Consider the following 27,911-nt stretch of genomic DNA (forward strand, 5'->3'; position numbering starts at 1 on the left):
AATTGTGCTGGTTTTATCTCTAAGACAAAAGCATTTATAACTTTATACACAAAAAAGTAACTGGAAGTTAGTTTTTTTATGAGGCAAATATGCGAGAAAATTCCTCCTCTGGTTGAAATCTGTTATGAGTTTGCATGAATAGTATTGCACCAGTATTATTAAGAGTTGCCAATTGATACTTTGCAGCTGATATCATCAACATTCCCTGGGGGTGTGAAGCTAACTGGAAGCACTACTCTGTTACAAGGTCTGTTCCTCAAGTTAGACTTCATCTCAGTTTTATTTTAACATAATCTGACCAGAAAAGGCTGTACTGCCTGGAACTACAACACGTGAGCTGATTTGTGTTGTTAAACAAGTCTCGTACACATAAAATTAGAGTCACAAGCTATCGCTTTAGTCAAAAGTTTATCAGTCACTCATCTTTTTTTTTGTAAAATCAAACCTCTAAACAGGATCAGGAATGCTCACATTGATCACGGGCTCCTTAAAATGTTTAAATCCATGTTGTTTTTCTTGAGTTTCCAAATGATTTAAAAACTTTTTTGAGAGTGTTTGGTATTGTTTGTGTCACCATGGAAGCTGCTGAACCCCCAGTGCGATGTAGTGTATAATAGGCACAATATTAGCAGAAGTAATGTAACTGTAAAATACAAGTGTTATGATGAATAATACAGTAATGATAGAATGATTATGCAGTTATTATGCATCTTTAACACATCACTCTGATGTTCAAAGATGCAATATGTAACTCTTCTAGTGAGGGGTCCACCGCCTGCTTGTTTACAAAGAAATTTTATTGTTTAGGTAGAAATGTTTCGACCGTGAGGCATTAAACTAGGGGTGGGACTTCAGAAATCAGGCTTTAATCACATAACAATATTTGCCTTACTCATTTACAAATTTTCTTCCTGAAGCATGCCATTTGTTCGACTTTGGGCTCCTACGACCTCTTGTCTGTACTTGGACCAGGACTGTTTCCGCCAACAGCTCCAGCAGTTTCTGTGCTCGCTGTGACATGTTTTGCATTTAAATAGTATTGTAGGTTTGAGGTGCTTCTGTAATATGCAAACTTCTCTGCACAATGCCTTTGTCAGTACTTGCCTGCACAGTGGCTTTGTCATTGCATTCAACAGGTAGTTTTTTGAATACAAATTTACTGTGCATCAGACCCAGAGAGCTTTCATGCCCCATTGTTGTTGTAGTTGGAACTGTGTGTCAGTATAATTGATGTACCACGACATAGTGCACTGACAATTCATGTTAATTAATGTTCCACCCCTACATTAAACATTTCAATCTTCATTATAGGCATTTCTATTTCTCAAAAATGCCTCACAAACATACATTCTTTTTAAGTGGGAGGTTGCCTCGTCACAAATCTAACTTGTAGCTTGATCTTGTGGCACCTGTTTGTCTCTAGATAGAACATCCCAAGATAAGCAAAATAATTTCTATGGAAACAAGCAAAAACATCCAACAGAGTAGTTACATACTACCTTTAAAGAGGCAATATTATTGTAAATTTACTTTTTGGAGCTTCCTGCCATGTTATAATGTTGTTCCCTCAACAAAAAGTTGTTGCTGTCCAAAGCTCTGCCCACAAGCCTACATCACCCATGCTCCTACACGACAGTTCTCCATAAATATACAAAAGCATGATACAAAACAATACACTACAACTTCGCAAACCTAATGCAATGTGCAGTAGTTTCATGAGCAGGATGCATGCTGATTGAAATGTGATCATGCTCTGAAGGGGCAGTGACTTAACATGGGGAGCAAAGAGAGGGGTAACTCTGAATGAAATGAAAAACAAAACTAAAACTTATTATTAAAGATAATGTTTTCGGCATTTTCAAAACAATAAAAGATAACATGGTGATCTAAATATGTTATGTGTTAGCAGTTAATTCAATGAAATTATAATACTCCCTCTTTAAATAACCAATCACAGTTTACAAGTAAGTAATCCAGAATCCAGTAAAACGTCATTTCTTGTGTTCCTTCATCTCTGTGCAGGTCCCTCATGTGCTGATAGGGGTGAGTGTGATTCCGTGTGCATTGATGTAGGTGAGCAGGACTTGAGCGCGTTTCTCCAGTACTCCGATGATTTTGTCGATGCCCTGTCTCCCGCCCTGGCTCTCCCAGAACGTCTGGTCTATGAAGAGGGATTGAAGGAGCCGCTCCCTCAGCCTGCCATTCTGGAGCACTGCCACCGCAGCAGCTGGAAGTCTGTGTAGAGAAACAATAATAAAAGTGATGTAATTTTTGGGGGGCTGGGGATTTTTGCATTAACTAATGCATTCCCCCCTTAATGCAGTTTTTATTTTTTATTTTTTTTATTGTAAATGTCTGTTGCTCAGTGGCTTTTATTTTGAAGCAGTGGGCGGCAGTAGCTCAGTCGGTAGAGCGGTTGGTGGTTCGATTCCAGCTCTCATAATACAAACATCACAGGTTGAGCGGTCAGATCCACTGACCCACAGGTTGGCTGGTGTGATTCCAGCTCCCACAGATGAATGTTGTCGTTGTGTCTTTGGGCACTTAAACCACCTTGCCCACAGTGTCTGCGTACACTGGTGTGTGAATGGGTGAGTGGTTCCTTGTTGTAAAGCACTTTGAGTGCCTTGAACGTGGAAAAGCGCTATAGAAAAATGTGACCATTTACCATCGAGAGCAATCCTAGAATGCTGCTTGCTGCTGCACTCACAGTAAACAGTCGGCAAAGAAAAGAGAGAAAGAAAGTGGGATAAACAAACATGGAGAAGAGTAAGGAACATTTACATGGCCATTTTCATCATTTTAAAGTTCTTCCAGACTGCGCAGTTGACAGAGTCATAGTCATTTGTAAGACTGCCGTGCTGAACTGTCTTATCACCAGAGTTTCACGAATCTGAAATATCACCTAAATGCAACACACTCTGTTGATGTCATATGCACTTTACTTTTGAAATCAATTAATTAAGTATAATTCTAGGAATTTACAAGCTGCACTGAAATTCGTTCTCTTTTTGAGTGAGATTCTCCAAAGGAAGAAGTATAAACTTGGACTTTACAGACTAGTGCCCTGCTTCTGTATAAAGAAATGCTTTTGGCACAACAAATGTATGGCACTTTCATTTACATTTTACATTTTGAATAAAAGTGTGCTACACGCTACTTTTGAATTCAATATTGGATTTTGCGTATAAGATGTGATAAATCATGATTAATCTAAGGAACTCATGCAAATACTCCCTATTTTTTTGTAATTTTTGAATATTTAGATGTATTTAGTTGCTGTGTTAAAAGCACTTTTCCACTGATTTCAATCCATCGGTTTCAGATAGGGATGGGCAATACATTAGTCCCTGTGTTGTATCAGTCGATATCGTTTGATTTTGTTCATATCATCAGTATCGACTGGTATCGGATTTTTCTTTTTGAAGAGGCTCATGAGTAAAAATGTAAATAGAAAGGCATTATACGGGTTTAGGTTTTTATAAATCAATTTATATTAAGTATACCCCAGATAAATACTATATTTTGTTTTAACTTGTTCAAAAGTAAAAAGTTAAATATCGTTATCAAATTTCAGCCACTGGCCAGAAATCCATATTGGCCAATCCCTAATTTCAGCTTCCCATTTTATATTTTATTTAATATTTTGAGGACCTTTTACCCACGTTAAAAGATATCATTATGTTTTAAATTGTTAGTAAGAAAACAGCGAAATGTGAACCTAAATATAGAAATTTAAATAATTTCAGTGTACATCATTACTTGCAGTCTGTGTCCATTTGTGCTGACAAGGAAGAAGTTTTGTTTAATTAGGGTAAGGCCACTATTACAGTTATATTCACCAAATACAACACAGAAATCTGCATTATGACAGTTCAGGTCCATTTCTACCATAAAAAAAACAGCTGTAATTGAATATAAACTGATGCCATACTGTGGAACAGCCCAACTAAAACAATATCTTCTCCATGGAGACACAGTGCACTAGAGGTAGTATAGAATATATTTGCACTTTCCAAGGTTCAGTTTCAAGGTTGGTTTGCAATGTATTGTCCAAGGCTACAGTAAATGTCCAAAAGATTTTCCATCTCCTAAAATGCATTTATCTGTTTGGGTGATTTAGTGTTATTATGAGAAACACACGCACTCTAAAAGCAGCGGTTTCATGAACCATAACACAAATAGGATTTGGGTGCACTGCATCAGGCATGATGTGGACAGAACATTAACATTCAGAGGGAGATGGGGTTAAGCACGGAACATAGAACAAAGTATAGAACTTCTTTAACCTGAGCTAAATAAGAGTTTAGTGCTTCAATTGTTGAGTCTGCAGAGCCATGAGTCTCTCTCTGATTGGTTAATCCAACTGTCAATCATGTTCACCCATGACACACTTGTCTATGCAAAGTTTTGTTAAAGCATGCAGTTCTGGTTGGTCAGGTAAATTAAGGACTTTAACGGTTTATTTTCAAAATTCCTGTTGCAAACAGCGGATGCCACATTTGAAACTATGTGTATAAAGTATATTTTTCCATTATGCAGATATTATTTTAATTTAGAAAATGTGAAATCTGTATCCCGATGTGACAAAAGAATGTTTAAAAGAGAATTAAAAGCCACAAGAATACATAATGTGTTTTCAACTATAGACACAATTCATGGGTTTCAACAGCATTTTGACAACAGTGTGATTAAAAGATGTGTATCGTCCTCAGAGGGCAGAGGTCAGTGGCATCTATGAGTGTTTCTGTTCAAGTTGTCAAATAAAAAAATCCATTTATTACACACAATAAAATGCTCAAATCAGACAAAATGAGCATACCACTAGGTTAAGTAACTCAGAAATAATATGAGAGTTTTATTTTTTATTTTATTTTATTTTTATTTATTTTTTTGCTTTTGCTTTTGTTGACAGAGCTTGATGTACATGTTAGTAACATTAGTATAACAGAACACAGAGCGCAGATATAACTGCAAAGATTCAACGGTTGTGCATGAGCAGGTTCACACAAGTGGGCGATCAGTAAAGAGCATCTAAAGGAAAAATAACCCACAGGTTTTTATGTTTCGTTGCAGAGCATTGTCATTAAGTGGAACATGGAAAATCTGACCTCCAGTAGGCCATTTGTATTGAAATAAGATTTGAGTTGTAGAGGTTTGAATGGTTGATTGTTAGAGCATTCCGTTATTTAATTGTTACAGTTCAGGCCTTGTAATGATACTGTCTGATTAAAAATGGTCTGCAGTGATGCTATCACTGTATCAAACTGTTGTGGTGAAGAAGGAGCTGAGTCGAAAGGCAAAGCACTCAATTTACCGCTCCTGTCTACATTACTACCCTCACCTACAGTCATGATCTTTGGGTAATGACCGAAAACAGAAGATCGCGGATACAAGTGGTTGAAGTGAGTTTCCTATGCAGAGTTGCTGGGCTCCCTTAGAGAGAGGGTGAGGAGCTCAGTCACTGCTTGGAGATCAGAGTAGAGCAGCTACTTCTCCTCATCGAGAGAAGCAGCTGAAGTGGCTCAGGCCTCCCTGACGTGTTCCTGGTACATCCCACCAGGAGGAGGCCCCGGGGCGGAACTGAGGACACGTTGGAGAGACGATGTGTCTGAGCTGGACTGGGAATACCTCGGGACCCTCTTGGAAAAGCTAGAGGAAGTGTGCGTGGAAAGGGAAGTCTGGGAGTCTGGGAAATGGATGGATGTTTGAGATATCAGTCATGTACATTTATCTTTGATCTATGCCATACGCTGAATTTCATCTGAAGCTGCATCTTACATGATTGGCAGGCCCTAGTTACAGGCTAAACTAAAAAATAATAGACATTAAACAGGGCAAGTTACATGCACATTTAACTGACTGATTTCCATGGTTATATTTTAAAGATGCACCATACAACTCTTTTGTAGAGGAGGCTCCACCAACTTGTTGACTCCATATTATTGTAAAGATGTTATTGCTTTGCCTGGAATGATCTGCAGCATTTAAGTATTTAGCATTTATTTTACAGATATTATTATTGCATAATCATAATTATAAAAACACAGATTCTTCCTCTCAGTAGGCTCCCCTTGGCACAGATCTGACCTGTAACTGAACAGTACACCTTTATCACAAACGCACATAGGTTTTGAAGCCCAGATGCCCTTCACACAATTTATTTTATGCTTCTCTTATCAGATGCTTTGTGACAGTAACAGTTTGAGGAGTTCGCTGTGAATCTAAAGACGTATTTTCAGAGAAGAAAAACCCTAGACGTAAAAACTGACAGCTAAAATATGATCAGAGAAAACTGCAATCTGCGTCGACTCTTTGACTTCACAGTTGTTGGAGGTTAGCTTATCTAACTGCGAAGGTGCTTAGTGTCAGATGATTTCAATTTGATAAAGTCAAACACAGTAATGAAAATACCTATATCTACAAAGGATTCAAAAACGGCGAGGAATTACTGGCAGTCACAAAAGATAACTTAATAGAAGCTGAATGGCTCACAGATAAACATAAGCTTCAAAGTTCATTCAAATGCCACAACAGAAGCACGGATGGATGAGGATCACAGGTGGCCATGTTTGGAGCACGCACACTGTCTCCTTGGGTTTACTGATTTATTGATCACAACATGTAACGTCTCAGGTTGTTACCATGAGACTAAACTCAGATCTACTCGGCACGATTCAACCCAGCTGCGGAGCTTTTTTTTCCCCACATAACGAGCCTTTACTTTACTTTTCTGATCTCTCTTCCCTCTTGAGCCCAAGCGAGTCAAGCAGGAACTAAACGTGATGAGGGAGGCACAGATTCAGATTCAGCTTTATTAGTCCCTATTCTGTTACTAAACCTTTAAAGGAACAGTCTGGAGTTTTGGACATAGGACCTCATTTCCTAGTGAGCCAGAGTGTTGGAGATGTGTAGAGACACTTTTTTTAAATATTCCAAATAATGTTTAGTGGCAGGATAACTATGGCCATTGACATGCACTAGCCTATCACCAGCGACCTCTGCAAATACAAGGACTGGATGGAATATTTAAAGAAGTGTCTCCACACGTCTCCAACACTTTGACTAACTAAGAAATGAGGTCCTATGTCCAAAATTCCAAACTGTACATTTAAGTGTCTATTGATACCAATTTCAACCGATACCATAGTAGAGACTGAAAACAACATTTATTTCCTTAAAACAAAACTAAAGTGAAACTGATCCAAAAAACATTGTATAAATAAAACATTACAAAACTTTATGGATCAACTACAAGCAGTAAAGTCTTATTACATCAATTCATACGTCCAACTAGGATTACATCCACAGAGCATCAGCCTCTGATTGGAAGTGTAACTGTGGAGCAATTTCAGCTGACAACTGCTGACAGAACACCTCTGCTACACAGAGACTCTTATAACCACAGACATGAAGAGACTTTCTTAACAACTAAACATCCTGCAGAAAAAAGAGAGCACACTTCACTACAATGCAAGATAAAAGTAATGCTGGCAAAGTTTTTGCACTGTACTGAAAATAAGTGTCTAAAAGCATATATGCCTTTGCTTATATTATCAAACTATGGCTTTGTACGTTTCTTTGTTTTTCAATAAAAACGTGCAATAAATGGAAGAAAAACACATTTAATGCCATACTTCATACTACAGGGCAACATTCTAGGCAAAACATTAACATTTGATGAAGACCTGCAGATGCTGGGCTACCCACCAGAAAAGTTGCATAGTGCACCTCTAAAATGACTCTTGACCTCTTAAACTCACTCTGTGATGCCCTCCAGCAGTCTGAAGTCCAGGTTGTCTTCGTTGTGGTCAAAGAAGCCTGTGTTGTGGGTGAAGAGAAGGTGTCGTGGGTCTTCCTCAGTGTGGGTGAGATGTTCCAGCTCCATGTCCTCCAGCCTGCTGCACCCTGAGCCTCCACACTCATCCTGGAGACGAGGCCTGAAGCCACAGCACTGAGGGTCCAAGCGCCGGTGATTCTGACACACAAGCAAAACAAAAAGCTTTACATTTAGATATATTTATTTGAAACACGTACTGTAGTTTTCTTTAATATGTGTGAACATATTGAATCCTTTTTTCATCATGTAATATTTGTATATAGAAATAAAACCTTTTAGGTGAAACAATTACCAAAATTCCACATATAGGGTTGACAGTAGCTCAGCTGGTTGAGTGTTTGTCCACTCATCTGAAGGTTGGTGGTTCGAATCCTGCTTTCGACATAAATGCCACTGGTTGAGTGGTCAGATTCACTGACCCACAGGTTTGGAGGTGTTATTCTAGCTCTCACAAATGAATGCTGTCATTGCGTCCTTGGGCAAGACACTTAACCTACCTTGACCCCACTGTCTGTGTACTCGAGTGGGTGAGTGGTTTCTTGTTTTAAAGTGCTTTGAGTGCCTTGAAGATGAAAAAGCGCTATATAAAAATGTGACAATTTACCATATTTGTGTCTGTGTAAATCTGAAAATGAATAGAGCCAATAGAGCTTTCATTATCTTGCGTGTATTTTGTTGACATATTAGATTATACAATTGTTATTCATTTTTGAGATGGGATAGGTGAAAAACAACTATTTTCTGTGCACTCAATCCTCAAACTCAGTACAGGATTACTCAAACGTGCATGAATTAGATGATAGATCAAAGAGCATTGTTCCAACATGGTTAGGCTCATAAAAGTCCATTAGACATCCCCCTATAGAAGTACTGTATATCGCTCTTTGGGTGAATTTGTGCATTTCACTTTAATGCTATGAAACTAGTTCATAAGAAGACATGGGTTTCCTCATCCACTGTACAAGACATCAGAGCCTTAGTTATTTATTTGTTTACTCTCTACAGCTCAAATCTTACCATAGTACAGAAAAATGGTGAAAATCTCCCCATTGTTGCAAAGAAATTATACACACGATAAATTCTGAGCTCCAAAAACTATTGTTCCATAAATTGATATGGTAATTATTTTGACAGGCCAATCTGTGTCCTTGCTACAGAAAGTACAAACCCTTAGATTTGGTTTGATTAGGAAGGTAAGTGCTTCAGTGGGTCTGCTGTAACTGTAACTGTAACTGTAACTTCGGTGTTTTTCAGGATAGCAGTAAAAACGTAATTTGGTAGCAACAAAAGAAAAATCAGAGGTACTGAATCTGCATTAGGAAGTCTTTCATTGCAAAAGACACAACTTATACTAATACTAGTTGTGACCGCGTGGGACCTTAATCAGGGACAGCGGACAAATTATCCCTACTGGGACAATTACCTGTTCCTTAAAGAATAACGCAAAATCTTCTTTTCATAGCTTTTCACCATGCAGAGGACACATTATCCCTACTGGGACAATTAAATATTCCTTTTCAGAACTTTTCACCATTTTATATTTGTTTGCCCTTTTCATTCACCCTCTCAAAGTTGTATTTGTAGTGATTCATGCTTTAATCGCTTATTTTCAAGATGTCATACTGCAGAGCAAATCACAGCCACCGGCAAATGCCCGCTGCTCTCTTCTGCGTACTTCTTTCTTCAATTTTATTTTCTTAATCTGTGATATGTGTAGGATTCAGCAGCGTAATGTATTAATTTTAGAACAAATATGAAGTTTTTGTCTTTTTTTTAATTATTGTGATGACGTGTATCGTGACGTCAGCTTCTATTGGGCACCGCAATTTTCTCACACAGAAGACAGGGGACTTGTTTCTTTTATTAAGTCATTTTGCATGAGTATTGGGATTTAAAATGTGCAGATTATAACATAATGATCCACGCGTGTCATAGAATATAATTATATAGCAGACACAAACACAATAGGTCTTTAACCTTATATAATCAAGAAAAAACATATCAAAAAACAGATAATGAACAAGATTAAGGTTGCTATATGGAATGATATAAAAATACTAAGTAATAACATGATATAAAATGCAAACATACACTATATACACTACCAGTCAAAAGTTTTAGAACACTACACTTTTTAAATTTTTTTTACTGTTTTCTGTTGACCAAAATGTATTCTTATCACGCAGGTAAATTGGACTCAAATGCAACACAAGTACTCAGGCAAACAAAGTCTTATTTAAATAACAGAAAGTGTCCTATAACAGGGAATGTAATAATGGAAACTCAGACTGAAAATATAACAGAGGAATATATGATATAAAATGAGAACGGAAATATCCTCCAAGACTGGGAAATACACTAGTAAGAAATTAACTGGGAGTGAACTCAGGAACAGGGACAACAAACAAGGAAATACAGAATTGAAGAAGTCACAAACAGAACAGATCCAGGGAATACAGGGATTTCGGGGTTTCAGGTTTTCAGAGCTTGAATGTCTGTCTTAACAGGTCGACAATCTGGCAAAGACTGAGGGAGCAGAGGGAGTATATATAGACTGGGCCTGGGCTGATTACAGAATGAGGGGCAGCTGTAGGGAAAGGAGGGAGGTGGCAAAAGGAGGACCGGAACAGACTCAGAAATGGAACTGGACTGGGGAAAAAAGTAAACAAAAAGGCAGAACTGTGACAATTCTAAACTTTTGATTCATGAAAGTGTCCACCTTTGGCAAATATAACAGCTGAACACACTCATGGCGTTCTTTTTACAATAGAAATCAAATATTCTTCCAGAAAGTTCTTCCCAAGTCTGTTGCAGAAGTTCCCATAAATGTGTGTAGGTTGCTTGACTTTCACTCTTCTGTCCAGCTCATCCCAAAACCACCTCGATGGAGTTTAAGTCTGGAGACTGTGCCAGACACTCCTTGTTTTCAAGCTTTACCATCTTTTTCTTTTTTCCTGAGTTTTGGCAGAGCTTGGACTTGTGTTTTTGTTATCTTTTATCTTTTTTTTAACCTCTGGCTGTTCAGTATTTACCTTTGTACCATTTCAAGTGATTTATTGGACCTGCATGACTTGAATTGCAACAAATTAGAGTGTTCTAAAACTTTTGACTGGTAGTGCATAATATGTGTCCACAAGATTAAAATATTATGAAAGAGACAGCGAAAAAAGTCCATCATATCATTAATCACCGTGTTACTTAAAGGACCTACATTACGCAAAACTGACTAGTGAGCTTTAAGAGTTATAATGCTGTTACCTCCTCAAAAACATACCTGGAGTTGTGTTTGTTTGATTCACACATGTTTGAGTAACCCTTTATTATTAGTCTGTCTACAGTCTGTATTACCATATGACATAACAAGGAGGAAGAGTGTTTTCTGTTTGAGCAAACGCAGCCTAAATATGCAGGGTTGGTGTGTCAGACATGTGTGAATGAAACAAAACTCAACTCCAGGTATATTTACGATGAGGAAACATTATAACATAGATCAGAAAATAGTGTAATATGGGAACTTTGAGGCATGATATAGTGGAGGCTTCACATTGTGCCAGGAAGTAAAACTCAATGATGCCCGCTCAGATATGGTTTGTGTGACCAGAACGGGTAGAGCGGCTGGATTGCAGTGAGAAACCGAGAACAGATGATGGAGGCAGGTTTAGCGTGGTCCACAAAATTTTAAATTTCTTTTTCCAAAATTCCCAAAGTGCCAGTGCAGAAAACAAAGTGCGGTGCAAAAAGTGCAGGGAGGATATGGAGCAGCAGGTCTCTCCAGCAGCAGAACATCGAATGGTCTGATTAGGCGCCTTATATACCACTGGATAAAACCATTAAAACTCCAAGGGGTGTAAAATAACATTAGCTCTATAAAACTAAGTTAAAATCCTCCAATAAAATACCCATAGCCAAATAAACTATATAAAACCCAAATACAAAAATAATAAAACCCTAAAACTAATTTCGAATAAAACCCAACGTGAATATCCCAATTAAAAACGAGTGCTATTCCCCCCCGATATCCGCCGTGATGAGTTGGCCCGGAACTCTTAAAAGGTGTCTGGTTCCCCGGGGAATCTTTTCGCCAGACACCTGGACAGAAGACACGGGTAAGTAAAAGCACTAACAAATACCAAACATGCACGCACATACCACTCTCACACTCTAAAATACCCACATGGCACACACGCAAACACACACAAGACACAACTAATTTAAACACGGCACATATATTGCACACTAACCAATTGTAACTTTTGGTGTATCTCCGCAGACCGGCGGCCGCCAAACCCGGAAGTGCCCGTCCGACCGGCCCACGTGACACCCAACGATGTTTTCAATAAATATATATATTTTTTAAAACAATACAAATGTGTGCAATTCTTAATATGTTAATATGTGCAAATTAGCGTATCTTATAAGTGCCTCGTGCTATACTGTGCAATGTATATATATATAAAGTGCAAAGTGAATGAAAGTGCATGTGTAATTATGACGTAACGAACAGGCCGTTCGTTACAGTTTGTTAACTGTAGAACTGAAGAACCCATTGGTCACTATAAAGAAAGACTTTCTCCAGTGAGCTCATTACAGCAGCCTTTAAGCTGTATTGATTTTAGATTTTCTACAGCCCAGACAGAGATTGTAAGAGTAACACTGGCTATTTGTCTTTTCATTAAGGGTGGCTCAGAATTAGGCCTGCTGTGAGAATAAATTATGTTTTTACAAATAATGATTACAGATACACAAATTACAGCTTCCTAATAAAATCAAATAAATAACAAAAATGACTATCTTCATTTATTTCCACCACTTGCTTTGCCTCAAGAACCAAGATTACATAGGAATGCAAGAATCCAGCTGTAAATATTAGAACTGAAATATCAATTTAGTGGCTGATATGATATTTGGAAGCCGATATCCCAGAAAATTTGTTAGGATCGGCGCCAATATCTGATACCGGTATTGGGGTGACGTATCCCTAACTACATCCATATCAAAGCAAACATGAAACACAGAAAAGTTGGAAATTTTGTTCTGAATGATTAAAGGATATGCGAAAGGAAACATCGCCCCTTCCGCTATTTTAATCTCATTTTCTCAAATACGCAGCTGTGATGGAAAAGGCAAAAAACTTGGAGAAATGATTTGCTCTAAAATTGTGGTTCCACCAAAGATAATATTTGGTTTTCCAAGTTCCAACAGAAATACCAGACTATATCAGGCCAAAATCTAGATCTAAACATGGCCTAAAACAAGTGTATATCAGGTTTTAAATGTGACTAATCCATGGGAAATGTAGTTTTTTTTAAGTAGAACTAAACACTCAGTCAACATTCTAGTCCTTTTTTGGTAATTTCAGAGCAAACTTGATACATTTGCAGCTTTCTGTTCTGTGTGCTGCCTTCAGGGGTCACTCCAGTTTCAAGTACTGCATGACATAACACAAGACTGCCCTGATTACTGTTTTTTCACGCACAACACCAGAAAGTAGAATGCGTGGGCTGAATGAGTTAGCGTTTGTTTTGAGGGTAAGTGGACAGTTTTATCTGGCTTGTCACTTATGACGGTGTTGTTACCTTGTACTTTTCTGTTTCATAGTTGTTTTTGCTCAGTGCCTGTCATTAGTCATTGAGTTGACTTCTGCCCAACTAAGTCCTACAACAGAACATTCTAACATGACTTAAATCTCACAAGTCAATTTTGTGTAAGATAGGACTTTTAATGTTCTATGAGCCAGAGACGGGGATAGTCTTTATCAACAATGCTCAGCTAAAGTTCCAAACACCACTCAATCAGAATTTAAGTACCAACCAGGCCTAAACCAGGACTAAACTAGACTTTATAGGACTAAACCAGTACTAACTCAGAATTAAATGAGGTTGAAATACATATATCCTCAAAGTACCCTTTTGCTTTGTGAAAACAATTTTGAAGAAATATTTTTTTTTTCTTTATTAAATAATTCCATATCCAGTATATCTTGCTTCATATATCTTATGTATTCTGTGTGTATACAAAATGTAGAAAGCAGAAAAAATAAGACAAAAAGAATCAGATTTGAATAGGCCTTTCCTATAAGGTAGTGTATGAAACATAAGCCAGTGAGTAGCCAACCACTTCGAGTTTCGTCAAAAAAAAAAAAAAAAAAAAAAAATGTACAAGTAATATAAGCAATTTTTGCCCTATTTCCAGCTGCCATCATCGTAATAGCTTTCCACCATTTTTATCTTCGGTAAACAATTCCACAGAGACACATTATTATATTACTGTATAGGAGTGACCTCAAAACATTATACACTGATATGAATCCCCAAAGCACTGCTCTGTCTGGGACTGTGAAATATATTTTGGAGATATGAGGAGGGCTGCAAATAGAAGCAACACTATTTCCTCCCCACACAGTAAAGATCAACGCACAGGCCAACACACAATACCTCTGAGAGCCTTCAACCGACTTTGTTCGACTATGACGTCTCCATGTGAAGTCAAATATCTTGAGATATGTTTTGGTCGAACCTTTAAGAGATCGGTGTAGTCATGGTTGGAGCAGCTATCTCTTCTATAAATACTTCCAAATATAAAGCTTTGTGTGTATGTTGTAGACAGAATATTGACAGATGTCAGATGAGGAGGATATCTACAGACAATGTCACATGATGTATGTGCACGTTAACATGCTCGTGCACGTTTGAAAATGCAAAAGACACTTTTTAAAGCATACTGTACTACATTATATATGGCACACACAGGGCAAGCATACTCTGGGCTAAGAGTCTGAAATAAAAGTCTGATGATGATGATGATGGTTAAAACTAAATATCAGCCTATGCTGGAGATTTAATGCCGCTAGCCAATGCTAAAACTTCTAAATATCAGACACATATATTGCCCAACCGATATATCCATCTATTTCTAGAAACAACATTATGACATCAGTGTTTCCTGCAGCACTTTATAGTTAGGGAGGCCGCCTTGAAAACAATTGCCCCCCACCTTGACTACATCCCTGCGAATCCTCACAAAACTACATTTGTTGCGCCCTGGCTTTCACTTTCGACTTTCGCCAGCATGGTATCTCTGCCACCTCGCCCCCTGAACATCATCTTGACTAAACAATTTTATGCAGGAAACACTGGACATTGATCAGTAAATATCATAAAATGGGCCCTTTGGCATTGCATAGTCCCTTTACATTGTCTGTGTTTAAATTTTGTTCATTGGAAACACACATATTGAACAATCGATCGATTGATTTAATGCTTAATGACAGAAAAAGAACCAGACTTCCTCATCAAGGCTGCAGTACTGATAAGCGTTAAGTGTTTATAGTGATGGAAATGTATTTACATCTTTTGACTGTTGAAAAAATGTTTACAAAAAAAGGTACAGAAAGGTGGGCGGGAAAGGAGGACAGGTGAAAACAGACACAAACTCAAGCTTAAAGGACAACACAGGATTACTCAAACATGCATGAATCAATCGAAATACAAGTTTGAGTAAGATAATGAGAGAAGAGTTATAACACGATTAACAGTGACGCATCTACCAAAGTTGGGTGTATAAAGACTTCCAGTCAAATGAAGCTCACCAAGGCTGGCAGTTACAGGAGCGAAACATTAGCCAAGTGTAACGGACAAAATACCAAAAATAAAACACCAGGATCATGTAGAGCAGGTTTTGTTTTGTTTTGTTGAGATTTGTAGTTCAAAAACACATTTCAAAACCAAAATAACAAGGCTCACTGCAGTCATTTTAGAGACAGGGGTGACAATTTTGTAAAGTCAATTGGATCCAGAGTCGATGGAGCCGAAAGTGCCCCCATTCACACTTCCTATTTGGAACAAGGCGGCTGGCTGGTTAGTTATGTCCATCTAAAGAGTCTATGGGGTTACCTGTAATAGGAAGTCGAACATTGCCAGTCTGCTCCATTCGTGGTGATGGATGGAGGAACAGTCAGAGTCAGACTTTGGAGAGATGTTCTTGAGCCAGCACTTGTGCTTGAGCGAGCGCTGGTACTGTGCCCATGTGATGTGCACAGGGGAGGGAGGGGAGGACGCCCACTGCACCACCGGGCAAGGACTGTTATCTGAAAAGAGAGAAGGAGCGGAGGGAGGATTAGATCTGTGGTGAAAGGAAATGGAATTAAACGGAAGAATTTGCTGGATCGGATATCGACTTCCAAATCAGTTTCCTTGACATCTTAGTTTGGTACATAAATTCATGTAATAAGATCATTTATTGGTCATAATTTGCCTAGAAAGTCTCATAATGCTGGAATGTTTCTTTACACAAAGCTGTTCTGTGGATTACTTGAGAGATAAATAACAGTTATGTAACATTTGGATCAGTTTTCTCTTATTTTAATTTTGAATCAAGAAAAAAAATGCTGTTTTTAGTCTTTGCTCTGATATTGCTTGATCGGGAATCGGCAGATACTTCAAGCTATAGTATCGAAATTCGGTATCGGAACTGAAAGATGGATCCCTAGAATTAAATAGGCCTGCCACTATCGCAAATTTTGAAGTGCGATGTATTGTTGAAGAAATGATAATATTGAAAATATTGAAAATTTATACCACTGACAATGTAATCCTAAAGCTGGACCGCCTTCAAAAAGGATTCTAAAGCTACAATATTGTTAAAAAAAACTCAAGCTGCAATAAATAAATAGCAGAATGAAACACTTCAGTGCTTAATTTGCATCTGCAGAAGTTATTGATTTAACCTTTTACAGCTTAAATCTTATGGTATAGCCAGAAAATAACCTAAAAAACAAACCCCCCAAAGGAACGTGGTGATGCAGAAACACATACTTCAGACTATTTCAGTAAAAACACAGATTATTTTGTTTGTGGAAAGCGTGCAGATGTAAGCCCTTTGTGCATTAGTGGAAAAGAAAGATGTCTGTGTTTTTATCTGAACTGGATTTAACAAAAGTTTGATTTCTGAACATCCTTTTTTCTCTGGGGGCCACATTATCGCTCCTGACAGTGGTGGGGATCCAGGGTCAGGTTGGCTGTATAACAGAATTGTACGATCCTGCCGACTCACATAATATGCTTTGAAAACCGCCACACTTTCTGTACAGACCAGACAAACTGCATAGTCCTTACACTGAATAATCGGCGGTCCAGTGTTCTTTGAAAACTCGGCACTCTGTCAAGTTTTTACTGTAACTGTTACTGTAACACTTGCCATTTTGTTGTCCTTAACTGCACTACAGAACTCTGCGCGTGCGTCAACTGTCACTGTTTGATCTCGAGTTTGTCAGGTGACAAAAATTTGGCGGCAAATGTAAATACGTCATATAATTATTTAACTATAAATATAAATACTTCATATAACTAAAAAAAAAAATATTGAAAAAATCAACAAAATACACGATGCAGACGTGTTATTATTTGCCAAAAATCTTTTTAAAAATAGGCCATGACAACTTTTGGGGATTGCCTCATAGAGCCAGTTCAAGTGGTGGGGGGCAGAGGGGCTGGGGGGGCGGTCAAAGGGGCGTGGAGGGCCGGAGTTGGCCCGCGAGCCTTAGTTTGATGACCCCTGATCTAGGTAAATGTGAGGTCTATGTTATATTGTTTTTCTTTTTCTCATCAAAAACATATATGGAGTTTTTTGTGTTTTGTTTCATTCACACGTTTAACGCTCAAACCCTGCATGGAGTTCTCTCAAACAGAAAACACTCTGTTCCACCTTGTGATGTCATGTGGTAATCCAGTGGTAATACACAGTGCCACCATGTTTTTAAATCCCATACACCTTCACTGGAATCATACTAATACTTTCAGCCTTGAAATTGCCCTCGAATTGCCAATCTCTACTGAACAAAAGGTAAAAGGTAAAACCTGTTAAACTTCAAAACCACAACAATGCAGATGTGTGAATGAAACACAACTTTAGGTATTATATAGATTTAAGGGACAGTCCGGAATTTTGGACATAGGACCTCATTTCCTAGTGAGCCAGAGTGTTGGAGACGTGTGGAGACACTTTTTTAACTATTCCATCCAGTCCTTGTATTTGCAGAGGTCGCTGGTGCTAGGATAGTGCATGTCAATGGCCATAGTTATCCTGCCACTATAAACAGTCCACAAACACTCCACAAAACACCCAAAGAAAATCTATTATAACGCCAGACCGTCGATGTAAATGTCTGTGTTGATATAATAATTTTAGAAGTAAAACCAACTTTGCATTTGAAGGATTTATGTCTGAGCAGCAGCAGTGAGTTGTACTTCCTGATAGAAAACTTTGCAGCAGAGGATTGATATATGAGCAAATAGTCCCTCAACATGCGACGATTCATGAGATGCAAGGTTAGTTTTATTTCAAACATTATTCTATCGACATTCATATCGACAGTCTGGTGTAATAATAGTTTTGTTTTAGGCTGTTTTGTTTTGTGGAGTGGGTAAGGCTGTTTTTAGTGGCAGGTTAACTATGGTCATTGACATGCACTAGCCTAGCACTAGTGACCTCTGCAAATACAAGGACTGGATGGAATATTTTAAAAAAGTGTCTCGACACGTCTCCAATGCTCTGGCTCACTAGGAAATGAGGCTAAAATTCCGAACTGTCCCTTTAAATCTACAAGAATCTATTTTGTGTGTTCATTAACATATCCCTTCATGTGATTTCAGCGACGCAGGATAGACCCATATGGAAATCTTCAACCCCAGTATTACATTCAATATCTCAACATCATATTATTGGCTCCCAGAAAGGACAGGACCACCATGCTTCAGACGCCTGCCACTTCTGGAAAGGCGACCAATAGAAAGTTTGATAACAAGATGTACATGTTCAGTGGAAACACATTATACTGTTGGCTCTCATCAGATCAATACTTTTCACTGTTCATTATTATCGTGTGCTACTGGAATACACACTCAATACTTCACTTAAGAAGCTCTTATATGTGTCTAAGATAGCATTCTTTTTTTTTCCTTATTGATTATTGTTGATCATTGTCTAAGAGTCCTATTGAGCCCATGTGCATGAAAAACATAAACTGGAAGCTGTAACATACTTATTTTCAGTTAACTATTCTGAGAAAGAGAAATCTGAAAAATCAGGAACAGCTTGTCCTTCAGACTCACAAACTTAAAACTTAACTTCATTAAATTTGGACTCTCCTTTATAAAAAGTGTTTAAAGGTCTTCTATTAGACAAAATTGACTCTAGTGAGCTTTAAGTCATGTTAGAATGTTGTTACTTCATCAAAAATGTGCATGGAGTTGTCTTTTGTTTGTAATGTAATGTAAAACCATTATAAATATTCACGACAGGTACTAGCCCACCAATCTAAATAAAAAATTAGAAGCATGAAACAACAAAGAAGACATACTGTGCTTGTGTCTGCCATATAGTTATTATCTCTGACACCCGTGGATCATATAATTTGCACATTTTAAATCGCAATATTCATCTAAAAGTCATCACACCAAAGAAGCATAAAGTTGCTGCAGATCACACTAGCAAGTAGAAATAACTCTGCAAGATGCTGAATCCAGTTTGTATCTCCAATTAAGAGAATAAATCTGTAGAAGAAGTAAAGAGCAGTGGGTGTGTACTGTCCATCCATTTTCTTCCACTTATCTGGGGCCAGGTCTCAGAGGCAGCAGTCTAAGCAGGGCCTCCCAGACTTCCTTGACCCCGAACACTTCCTCCAGCTCCTACAGGGGACCCCAAAGGCCAGTCGAGAGACATAGTCCCTCCAGTGTGTCCTGGGTCTTTACCGGGACCTCCGGAACACCTCCCCAGGGAGGCACCCAGGAGACATCCGGATCAGATGCCAGAACCCCCTTAGGTGGCTCCTCTAGACGTGGAGGAGCACCGGCGCTACTCCGAACTCCTCCCATGTGACTGAGCTCCTCACTCTATCTCTAAAGGAACACCCAGCCACCCCTTGGAGGAAACTAATTTTGGCCACTTGTATCCGTGATCTCATCCTTTCAGTCATTACCCAGAGCACATGACCATAGGCGAGGAACGTAGATTGAGCAGTAAATCAAGAGCATTGCCTTTCTGCTCAACTCCATCTTCACCACAATGGTCCGATACCACATCACTGCCGATGCTGTACCGTAGCGTGAGATTGACAGGCGTATCTGTCAATCTCACGCTCCATCCTCCCCTCACTCGTGAACAAGACCCTGAGATACTTGAACTCCTCCACTTGAGGCAGGGACTCCTCACCTACCTGCAGAGGGCAAGCCACCTTTTTCCGGTCGAGGATCATGGCCTTGGATTTGGAGGAGTTTATGAGGGTTTATTCTCAATATGCCGTCTTGAAAATTAAAGATTGCTCAAACATGCACAAATCACTCCAAAATCAAGTTCAGATGAGAAATGATGAGAGGAAACAACTATAACACGGTTAAAAGCTCTGAAAAATATTTTTTTGCAGAATAGGTTGACGTCAAACTGAACCAGTCAGAGCGTGTTTACTACAGTAATGAAATCTCTCCAAAACTGAGTCACCATCTCCGCTGCTTTGTCTGTAAGTCTTCTGCTTGTGCCCACCCACTGTGTCCTCCTGTGCTTTCTGAGGCCAGGGCGGACCAAGCCTAGCCACATCAGAACCAAAAGACAAACCACACGGCTGACCGGCAATGACCCTTTTAAGATGATTATATGACTGGTTTTTGCGATGAAATTTGACTGGAATATTTCGAAGAATGAATATAAGTTGGGAAAGCAGTAATCTTGTGTTAAATGTCAGAAATAAATGAATGTGTGTTTGCCATCTGTCTAAGTGAGTGTGGGTCGAAGAAAATGACTTTTACGGTTGTATTTCCTGAAACTTTCTCTAGTAATTTTGCATTTACATTGCAGAGTTTCAAATGAAATCTTGTTCAGTGTTGACTGTTTGATAATTGACCTGATGTAAAAGGTATTTATTTTGAAATTATTATAAAAGGGATTCATTTATGAAGTTTTAAGAAGAAAACAAATGAGGTCTCACAGAACCAGGACTAAACTAGGACTAAACCAGGACTAAACCATGAATAAACCAGGACTTAACCAGAAATGAACTAGGCTCAACCAGGACCAAACTATTTCTGGACAATGACTGAAGCAGGACTAAACTAGGACTAAAGCAGGGCTACATCATGACTGAACCAGAACTGAACCAGAACTAAACCAGGACTGAACCACAAATTAACTAGGACTCAACCAGGATTAAACCATTACTGAAGCATGACTGAGGCAAAACTAAACTTGGACTAAACTAGAACTAAAATGGACTAAAACATGACTAAACCATAACTGAACCAGGACTAAATTAGGAATAAACCAGGAGTAAACCAGGACTGAACCATGACTAAACCTGGACTAAACTATGGCTGAACCAGGACTAAACTAAAACTAAACCAGGATTAGACCATGACTAAACCTGGATTAACCATGACTGAACCAGAACTAAACCAAGACTAAATCAGGATTTAACCAGAACTAAACCACGATTAAACCAGGACCAAACCATTACTGGACTTAACCAGGACTAAATCATTACTGAGTCATGACTGAACCAGGACCAATTGAGGACTGAACCAGGACTAAGCAAAGACTATAATCATGGCTGAACCAGGGTTTCATCATGTCTAATTTAACTCTAAAAACCAGGTATACAAAAGTAAAAAGCGGGTCTAAACCAGATCTTAATGACAGACTTCTGTACAGTATTGAACTAAATCTGTACAGTTCTGTGTGCACAAGAAGAACCATCTAACCATGAGTGTGTACAGGGGCACTATGTCACTTTTCCCATGGAGGGTCAGCCACCTGCTTGTTTAAACTGGAGATATTATTGCTTTCCCGGCATGTTCTACATCAGACATGTCAGACTCAGGCCCAGGGGCCAAATTTGGCCTGCAGTAGAATTATATTTGGCCCATGAGCTCATATCAAATATGTATTAGAACTGCCCGCTGGCTGCTGCTCCAGTATGACACATGCACCGCTAATACTACAACTACTAATAATAATACTACTTTGATGAATTTGTATCTAAGAAGAGATGCCAAGTATTTGTATCTGCTTTAGACCCATGTGCATCAGAGTAAATCACAGTTTAGCAAACTGTGCTTAGATGAATGTTTTCTTTATGATTTTTGACTGTTCATAGTTGAAAGATTGGATTTTCACTGAAGCAAGTTGTTATTTTTGACTGGTTGTTGGCTTGTGAAAAAAAAAAATAATAATAATTTAAAAGGAGTCCAAAAGCTACATATGCTTGTTCTGGATTCAATGTTTAAGCAATACTATTATTAAACACTTATTTTAATAAGTAAAAAGTTTAACATTACATATCTCGAAAGAAGAGAAAACATGCAGATGTTGTTGAAATTTTTCAATAAATATTTAGTTTGGCCACAACTTAGTGCCAGTTTTTAATTTTGGCCCTCTGTGAACGTTGAGTTTGACACTCCTGTTTTACAGTATGTCATTACATGTATTCATCTTGTATTTAATTCCTATAAAACATATATAGCACCACGACAGGGATTGCCTCTCCACTGATCTGAGCTGTAACTTGGGCTGCTTCTCCTGCATGACTCCATGGGGGCAGCATACGTTTTTAAACAGGAAATTGAATAACATCTCCATGGAGACAGTGACCCTTCACCAGAAAAGTCCCATTCTGCAACTTTAAAATCCACTTTTATGTCACATTGTTGGCATTATGTGTGTTAGAAGTTACCTCAGCCCTATGTTCCCTCATTTCTAAGATTTTACATTTTTATTTTTATACCACAAGGGAATGATTCAGAGTCATTTCAACCTAGAGTCCATTGCACCATGACCTCTACATTACATCTGTAGTCAAATGCTGCTGAATCATAGGTTGGGTGTGACTGATTACCAAACTGGGAAAAACTGGGATGAAATCTGATGCAAATTGATGATTAAAGGAAACGTGGGAACATATGGCCTACACTGGGAAAGGGGGGGGGGGGGGGGAAAGCTTAGAAATGAGGGAACATAAGGCTGTGTGGACATAGGCACGCTCCCATAATCTTACCGTGCAAAAAGCGTAAACTTTCTGCTGACAGCCGGCAGCGTCCTGTTGAGCCCCAGCACTCTGTCCAGGTGAAAAGCGAACACCTCGGTATTGTCCACGGGGCTGCGGATGATCCCACACCGGCCCACGCACACGCTACTATCCCACTCTCCGCGCTTTGGAGACACGGGAGACTCTCTCATCTCCCCCTCGAATATCAGAACAGATTGTGCGTCTCCGTGCGTGACTTTTCCGACGCCTAAAACTTTGGCACCGGCTAGAAAGCGCATGGCTTGGACATCCGTTGACGTGAACCATGGCGGGGGCTTTTGGCTGTAGATCCGAATAGTGCTCACGCTGCTATAATCATTGTTTGTGTCATATTTACCAGGGATATCCACGTGTTTGTAATCCAGCTTCTTTATATCGCTCCAGGGAGTGTGTAGCGCAATGGTTTGGTTCGCGTCACGCTCCGAAGAATCACCCCGGCCGTGCGTAAAAGCAAACGTGCCAGTCTTGTGCGTCTTCGTCTTTCTCCTCAGCTTCGGCCTGACAGTTCCTCGTATGTTAGCGGGCTTCAGACGCTTCGATTTCAGTGTTATGTACACCACGTTGGGCCGGGTCGGAGCCACGGCAGCGACGGGAATCGATTCACTGTTTCCCGCATGATACAATCCACGCGAATGTCCACTCTTGTCGTCATCGTGCGCCGTCGTTCTGTCCTGCGACGAACTTCCGAAGTGCGAAGTCACGAAAATGAGATAAACCGCACAAACGCTCGCGATAATTAAAGTTTTCTTCAATAAGGGGCTCCTGCGGAAAGTTTTGGTCAGTTTGGTTAAAGGGAAGCGCCGCCACGTAGAGCGACACTTCCCCATTTAGAACCTATCTGGCTTTCATTGGGAGAAGTTTTAGCCCAAACTTAGCAGGGAGGAGCGCAGACAACTTCCCGAGCGCATTTTGGCAGGACGGGCCGGATGAGACATCTGTTCAGAGGGGGTCAGCTGGGAAACCCCCTCCTACCCACCATGAAGGAATTTCACGTATGGAGTTCCCACGCGCGGATTAAGCAACTGCCCACTGCTTTATTATTAGCCAACTATTAGGTCAGTTTTAACATTAGTTTATTTCCTTTATCCCTGGTGAGTTGACAACACTTGGGATTAACATTTGTCTTTATATATTGCAAAATGGTGGATGTGGAAGCTGTTTTCACCATTTGTATCTTAATTATTGAGAGATAGATATAGATATTACTCAGTTGCAGTTACTTGACAACACATAAGAAATTGTACTTGTACCTGAGTATTTTTCTAGCAGCATACTTTTACTCCTACAACCTACTCCTGAGTAATATATATTTATTTATTAAAGTAACAGTACTCTGATTTGAGTAAAAGGACAGCGTTTTGGTGACTCTTCCCACTGTGAGCAAGTCTGCAAATGGCAAAACCTTTATGACATTATGAAATTATTTGAACATTTGTGTTTCTTGCGTCGCTCCTTCAGATTCTAGGTAGTTTTTCTCATTGTAGTATCTTTCCTTTAAAAATACAACATGTGCGTGCTTCTAATGTTACTTGAGTTATACATTTCCCAAATACTTTTTTTTACTTTTATTTGAGTAGTTTCTTGGACCTCTACTTTGTATCTCTCCTTTAGATATAATGTTGTTTTTCTCATTTAAGTATCTTTCCTTTGAAATTACAAGTTTTTTGCAGATTTAATGTTTTGTTTTTCCAATTACACTACCTTTAAGTTATAAATAAGATGCTACACCAACAGTTACTACTTCAGACTCGTCGTACTTTTCCCAAATACTGTTTTACTGTTACTTGAGTAGTTTCTCAGACCACTACTTTGTACTTCTACTTCAGTAATATTATGTTTAATTATCTTTAACTTTAGTAACTCACATTACTTTATGACCAACTTTTTGGCAACTCTACCCACCTCTGATTATTGAGAATACTTTTTGCAATCAGTTGTCTTAATTTCCAGAGGTGGGTACCCAAACGTTTTACTCAAGTAAGAGTACCGTTACTTACCGTTATTTTAATTGTGCCTGAACTAAAATGTACTGATTTGAAATATTTTAAAGTAACTATTGGTGTTGATGTATTGTCTGGAAAAAGGAAAAGGGAGCAGATAACATAAGGTGACTCTTCTTTCTGCTCCTTTTTATTCATTTCTTGTGTGTTTGATGTTGTGACACTGTTGATGTATTTTTATACTTTATAAATGAAATAAACAAACAGACAATACTTCAAAAATTACTCAAGTAGAAGCACATAGTAATGGTTCAAGAAATTACCGGTGACAGTAAAATGTATTTGAAGAAATTACTCAAAACTAATCGTAAGAATAACAGTTTGAATGTGACATGATTTATACTTTAAATTTAAAGTAATTCTGAGGACAAATGACTCACAGAATTTGGTATTTTCCAGAAAGGAGTGATGGAAGGAAGCCAAAAAGATTTAATAAACTTAGACAAACTTTATAAATGCACCAGGGAAATTACTTTGACACAGTAGCTCATAAATTATAACAACAAAGAATAATAAATAATGGTCATAAAAATCAAATGAATGAAAGCAGCAAAAATATCCAGATACACATTTATTCCAGAAAGAGTAATGTCACAGTGTGAAATATTATTCAAGTTGGAGTGAAAGTATGGTGTCAGAGAACTATTCTGTGTACACTTAATAAGGTACTTACATAAAAGTACTTGATTAAATGGAAAAGAGTACTACCCATCCATGTTTATTTCCTTATTTATTTTTTATTAGACACTCAAGGTTTGGGGTTTTGACCTTTACTTTAATAACTGGGTCATCTTTGTGATTCTGATGACACCTGCTGGCCATTACTTTAACCCATGCAAATGTTGAGACCTGACAAACAAGTAAAATGCACAAAAGGTAGCCATGGATGTGTTAAAATGATATAATTAAAAGTGGTTTTGGTGGTAAGGTTGTGCAGTCTTCATGGTACAGGAAACAGCTCAGTGCAAGCAGCCAGAGGACATCCTGCTTTAAAGAGTATGATACCAAAATAACCCGTCTCCTATTGTGTTTTGAAATGCCAACGTGTCATTTTTCATTCTTAATATAGTCAGAGTCCAGTCTAGTGCAGACAATGGACATACAGGACATTCATGCATGCTTTATTTATTTATTTATTTTATTTTATTTATTTTTTTGGCGTAAGGTGGGAGGTTTTATTCTGTGACTTCATACTTGTCACATGTCAGATATTACGTGAGTTTAAGATGTCAAAATCCTCGCCTGGATCGTCCACGAGAGCAGGCGGCTACACCAGAGGGAAGGAAGAAAAGGCTCAGATCAATTTGGTCACTCCACAAGTCTAAGAACAACCAGGTGTTCCTGGTGACAGGACAGATCTCAGCTTTATTTAAAGTGTTGCACTCCATAAAATAGCATCAAACTTTGTCAATGCATTCTCCTATTTCATGCTTTGGCAGGATGAAAATAACTTTTACTTTTATTGTGCATCACCTGGGCCCTTTTCTGTCTCTTTCTTACATCTGTGTTGATATAAAAGTGGAGAGATATGAGATGAAGAAAGAGTCAGGAAGGACACTCCAGAGGAGCGGGGCATCACGTTTCATCAAAACAGATCAGGTCCAATGAGCCGTGAGTGCATGTGTTTGACAGTACTGCATTTCCCATCATACATTTGCTTTGTAGTCCATGAAGTGAAGACGAGTGAAGGTGCCTTCACCCGCCTTCGCCCGCTTTCACTTGCCTTCACTCAACTTGTCAGGCGCCTGCAGCTTGTCAGGGGCCCATCTTAAACACACCTGCTATCCTTTTTTCTTTTTAACTTTTTTTTTGCTCATTACTTTTTTACTTAAAGAAGTAGTTTATAAAGTGGGGCAACAGTAGCTCAGTTGTAAGAATATTTGTCCTTTGATCCAAAGGTTGGTGGTTCGAATTCCGCTCATGACACAAACATCATTGGTTGAGCTGGTGTGATTCATTGACCCACAGGTTGGCTGATGCAATTCCAGCTCCCACAGATGAATGCTGTCGTCCTGTGCTGTGTCCTTGTGCAAGACACTTCACCCACCTGCCCCTAGTGTGTGCGTACACTGGTGTGTGTGTGAGTGTGTGTGTGGTTCCTTGGTGTAAAGCTCTTTGATGAATGCCTGAAGGTGGAAAAGCGCTTTATAAAAATGTGACCATTTACCATTTTAAAGTATTTGGCAAAGTGGAGTACTGAGTAACATTTTGGACATAAAATGTATTTAAAATCTGATTTATGAGTTAAAGTTTTCGGACATATTTTGGAAAAATAACAGACAAATATTACAAAACAATCTTGTCTGAATGTAAGGTGTTAGAAGCGAAAGGTTCAAATCTTTAAACTGTGTGGAATTCAATTTGTCACTATAAAAGTGAAGAGTAACCAAAAATATTTACTCAGAGAGGCTTTAAGTACCACTTCTTCAGACAAAATATTACTGAAACTGGAGTATATGTATGATGTCAGAAATCTATTCCGAAAGTTTCTTTAAAATAATTTCTTCAAAAAATTACTCAACTAAATGCAAGAGAGTAATATGAGTAATATAATAATAATACTAGAAAAGCACTCAGAGAGCGCAGACCTCCGCCAAGGACTACCCCCATTTTTTATATAAATTGCGATAAAATCAGTCTTCTGGATCAGATCCGGATCAGCCTTTGGAATATGAAAGCGGATCCCATTGTCCATCCCTGAGTCAAATTTCATGGGGTTTGGTCAATAATTAACCGAGATATTGAGAAACAAAATTTTTGGCCCCATTTACCACAATGTTAACTAAAATTTCAAAGTGATCCAGAATCCAGGATTTCTTCTGGATCACCCCCAAAATGAAATTAGTTCTTCCTTTTCACATTTCCAACAAATCCTGAAAATTTCATCAAAATCGGTCCATAACTTTTTGAGTTATGTTGCTAACAGACAAACAAACAAACAAACAAACAAACAAACAGACAAACAGACAAATGCCGGCAAAAACATAACCTCCTTGGCGGAGGT

The 27,911-nt window shown here is 38.6% G+C and overlaps 1 protein-coding gene across 1 annotated transcript; it reads right to left on the bottom strand.

Annotated features, from left to right (window-relative positions):
- Positions 1-23,784, bottom strand: gask1b (golgi associated kinase 1B). Its single transcript, XM_055159280.1, has 4 exons — positions 23,245-23,784; positions 15,733-15,926; positions 7,764-7,978; positions 1-2,235 (listed from the first exon to the last, which is right to left on the bottom strand). The coding sequence occupies exons 1-4, from the start codon at positions 23,732-23,734 to the stop codon at positions 2,028-2,030; spliced, it is 1,107 nt and encodes a 368-aa protein (XP_055015255.1). The 5' UTR covers positions 23,735-23,784; the 3' UTR covers positions 1-2,027.
- Between the last annotated feature and the right edge of the window lie 4,127 nt (positions 23,785-27,911).

The sequence above is a fragment of the Boleophthalmus pectinirostris genome, unplaced genomic scaffold (genome assembly GCF_026225935.1).
Source record: "Boleophthalmus pectinirostris isolate CB_2022bp ecotype Guang Dong unplaced genomic scaffold, ASM2622593v1 HiC_scaffold_23, whole genome shotgun sequence".
NCBI lineage: Eukaryota > Metazoa > Chordata > Actinopteri > Gobiiformes > Gobiidae > Boleophthalmus > Boleophthalmus pectinirostris.

Excerpts from the sequence above, each read along its gene's own strand:
- gask1b (XM_055159280.1), bottom strand. The coding sequence starts at position 23,734 with ATGGGGAAGTGTCGCTCTACGTGGCGGCGCTTCCCTTTAACCAAACTG. Across the intron at positions 15,927-23,244 it reads CAAACACGTGGATATCCCTG|ATAACAGTCCTTGCCCGGTG; the intron begins GTAAATATGACA and ends CTCTCTTTTCAG. Across the intron at positions 7,979-15,732 it reads TGTTCGACTTCCTATTACAG|AATCACCGGCGCTTGGACCC; the intron begins GTAACCCCATAG and ends CTTGTGTGTCAG.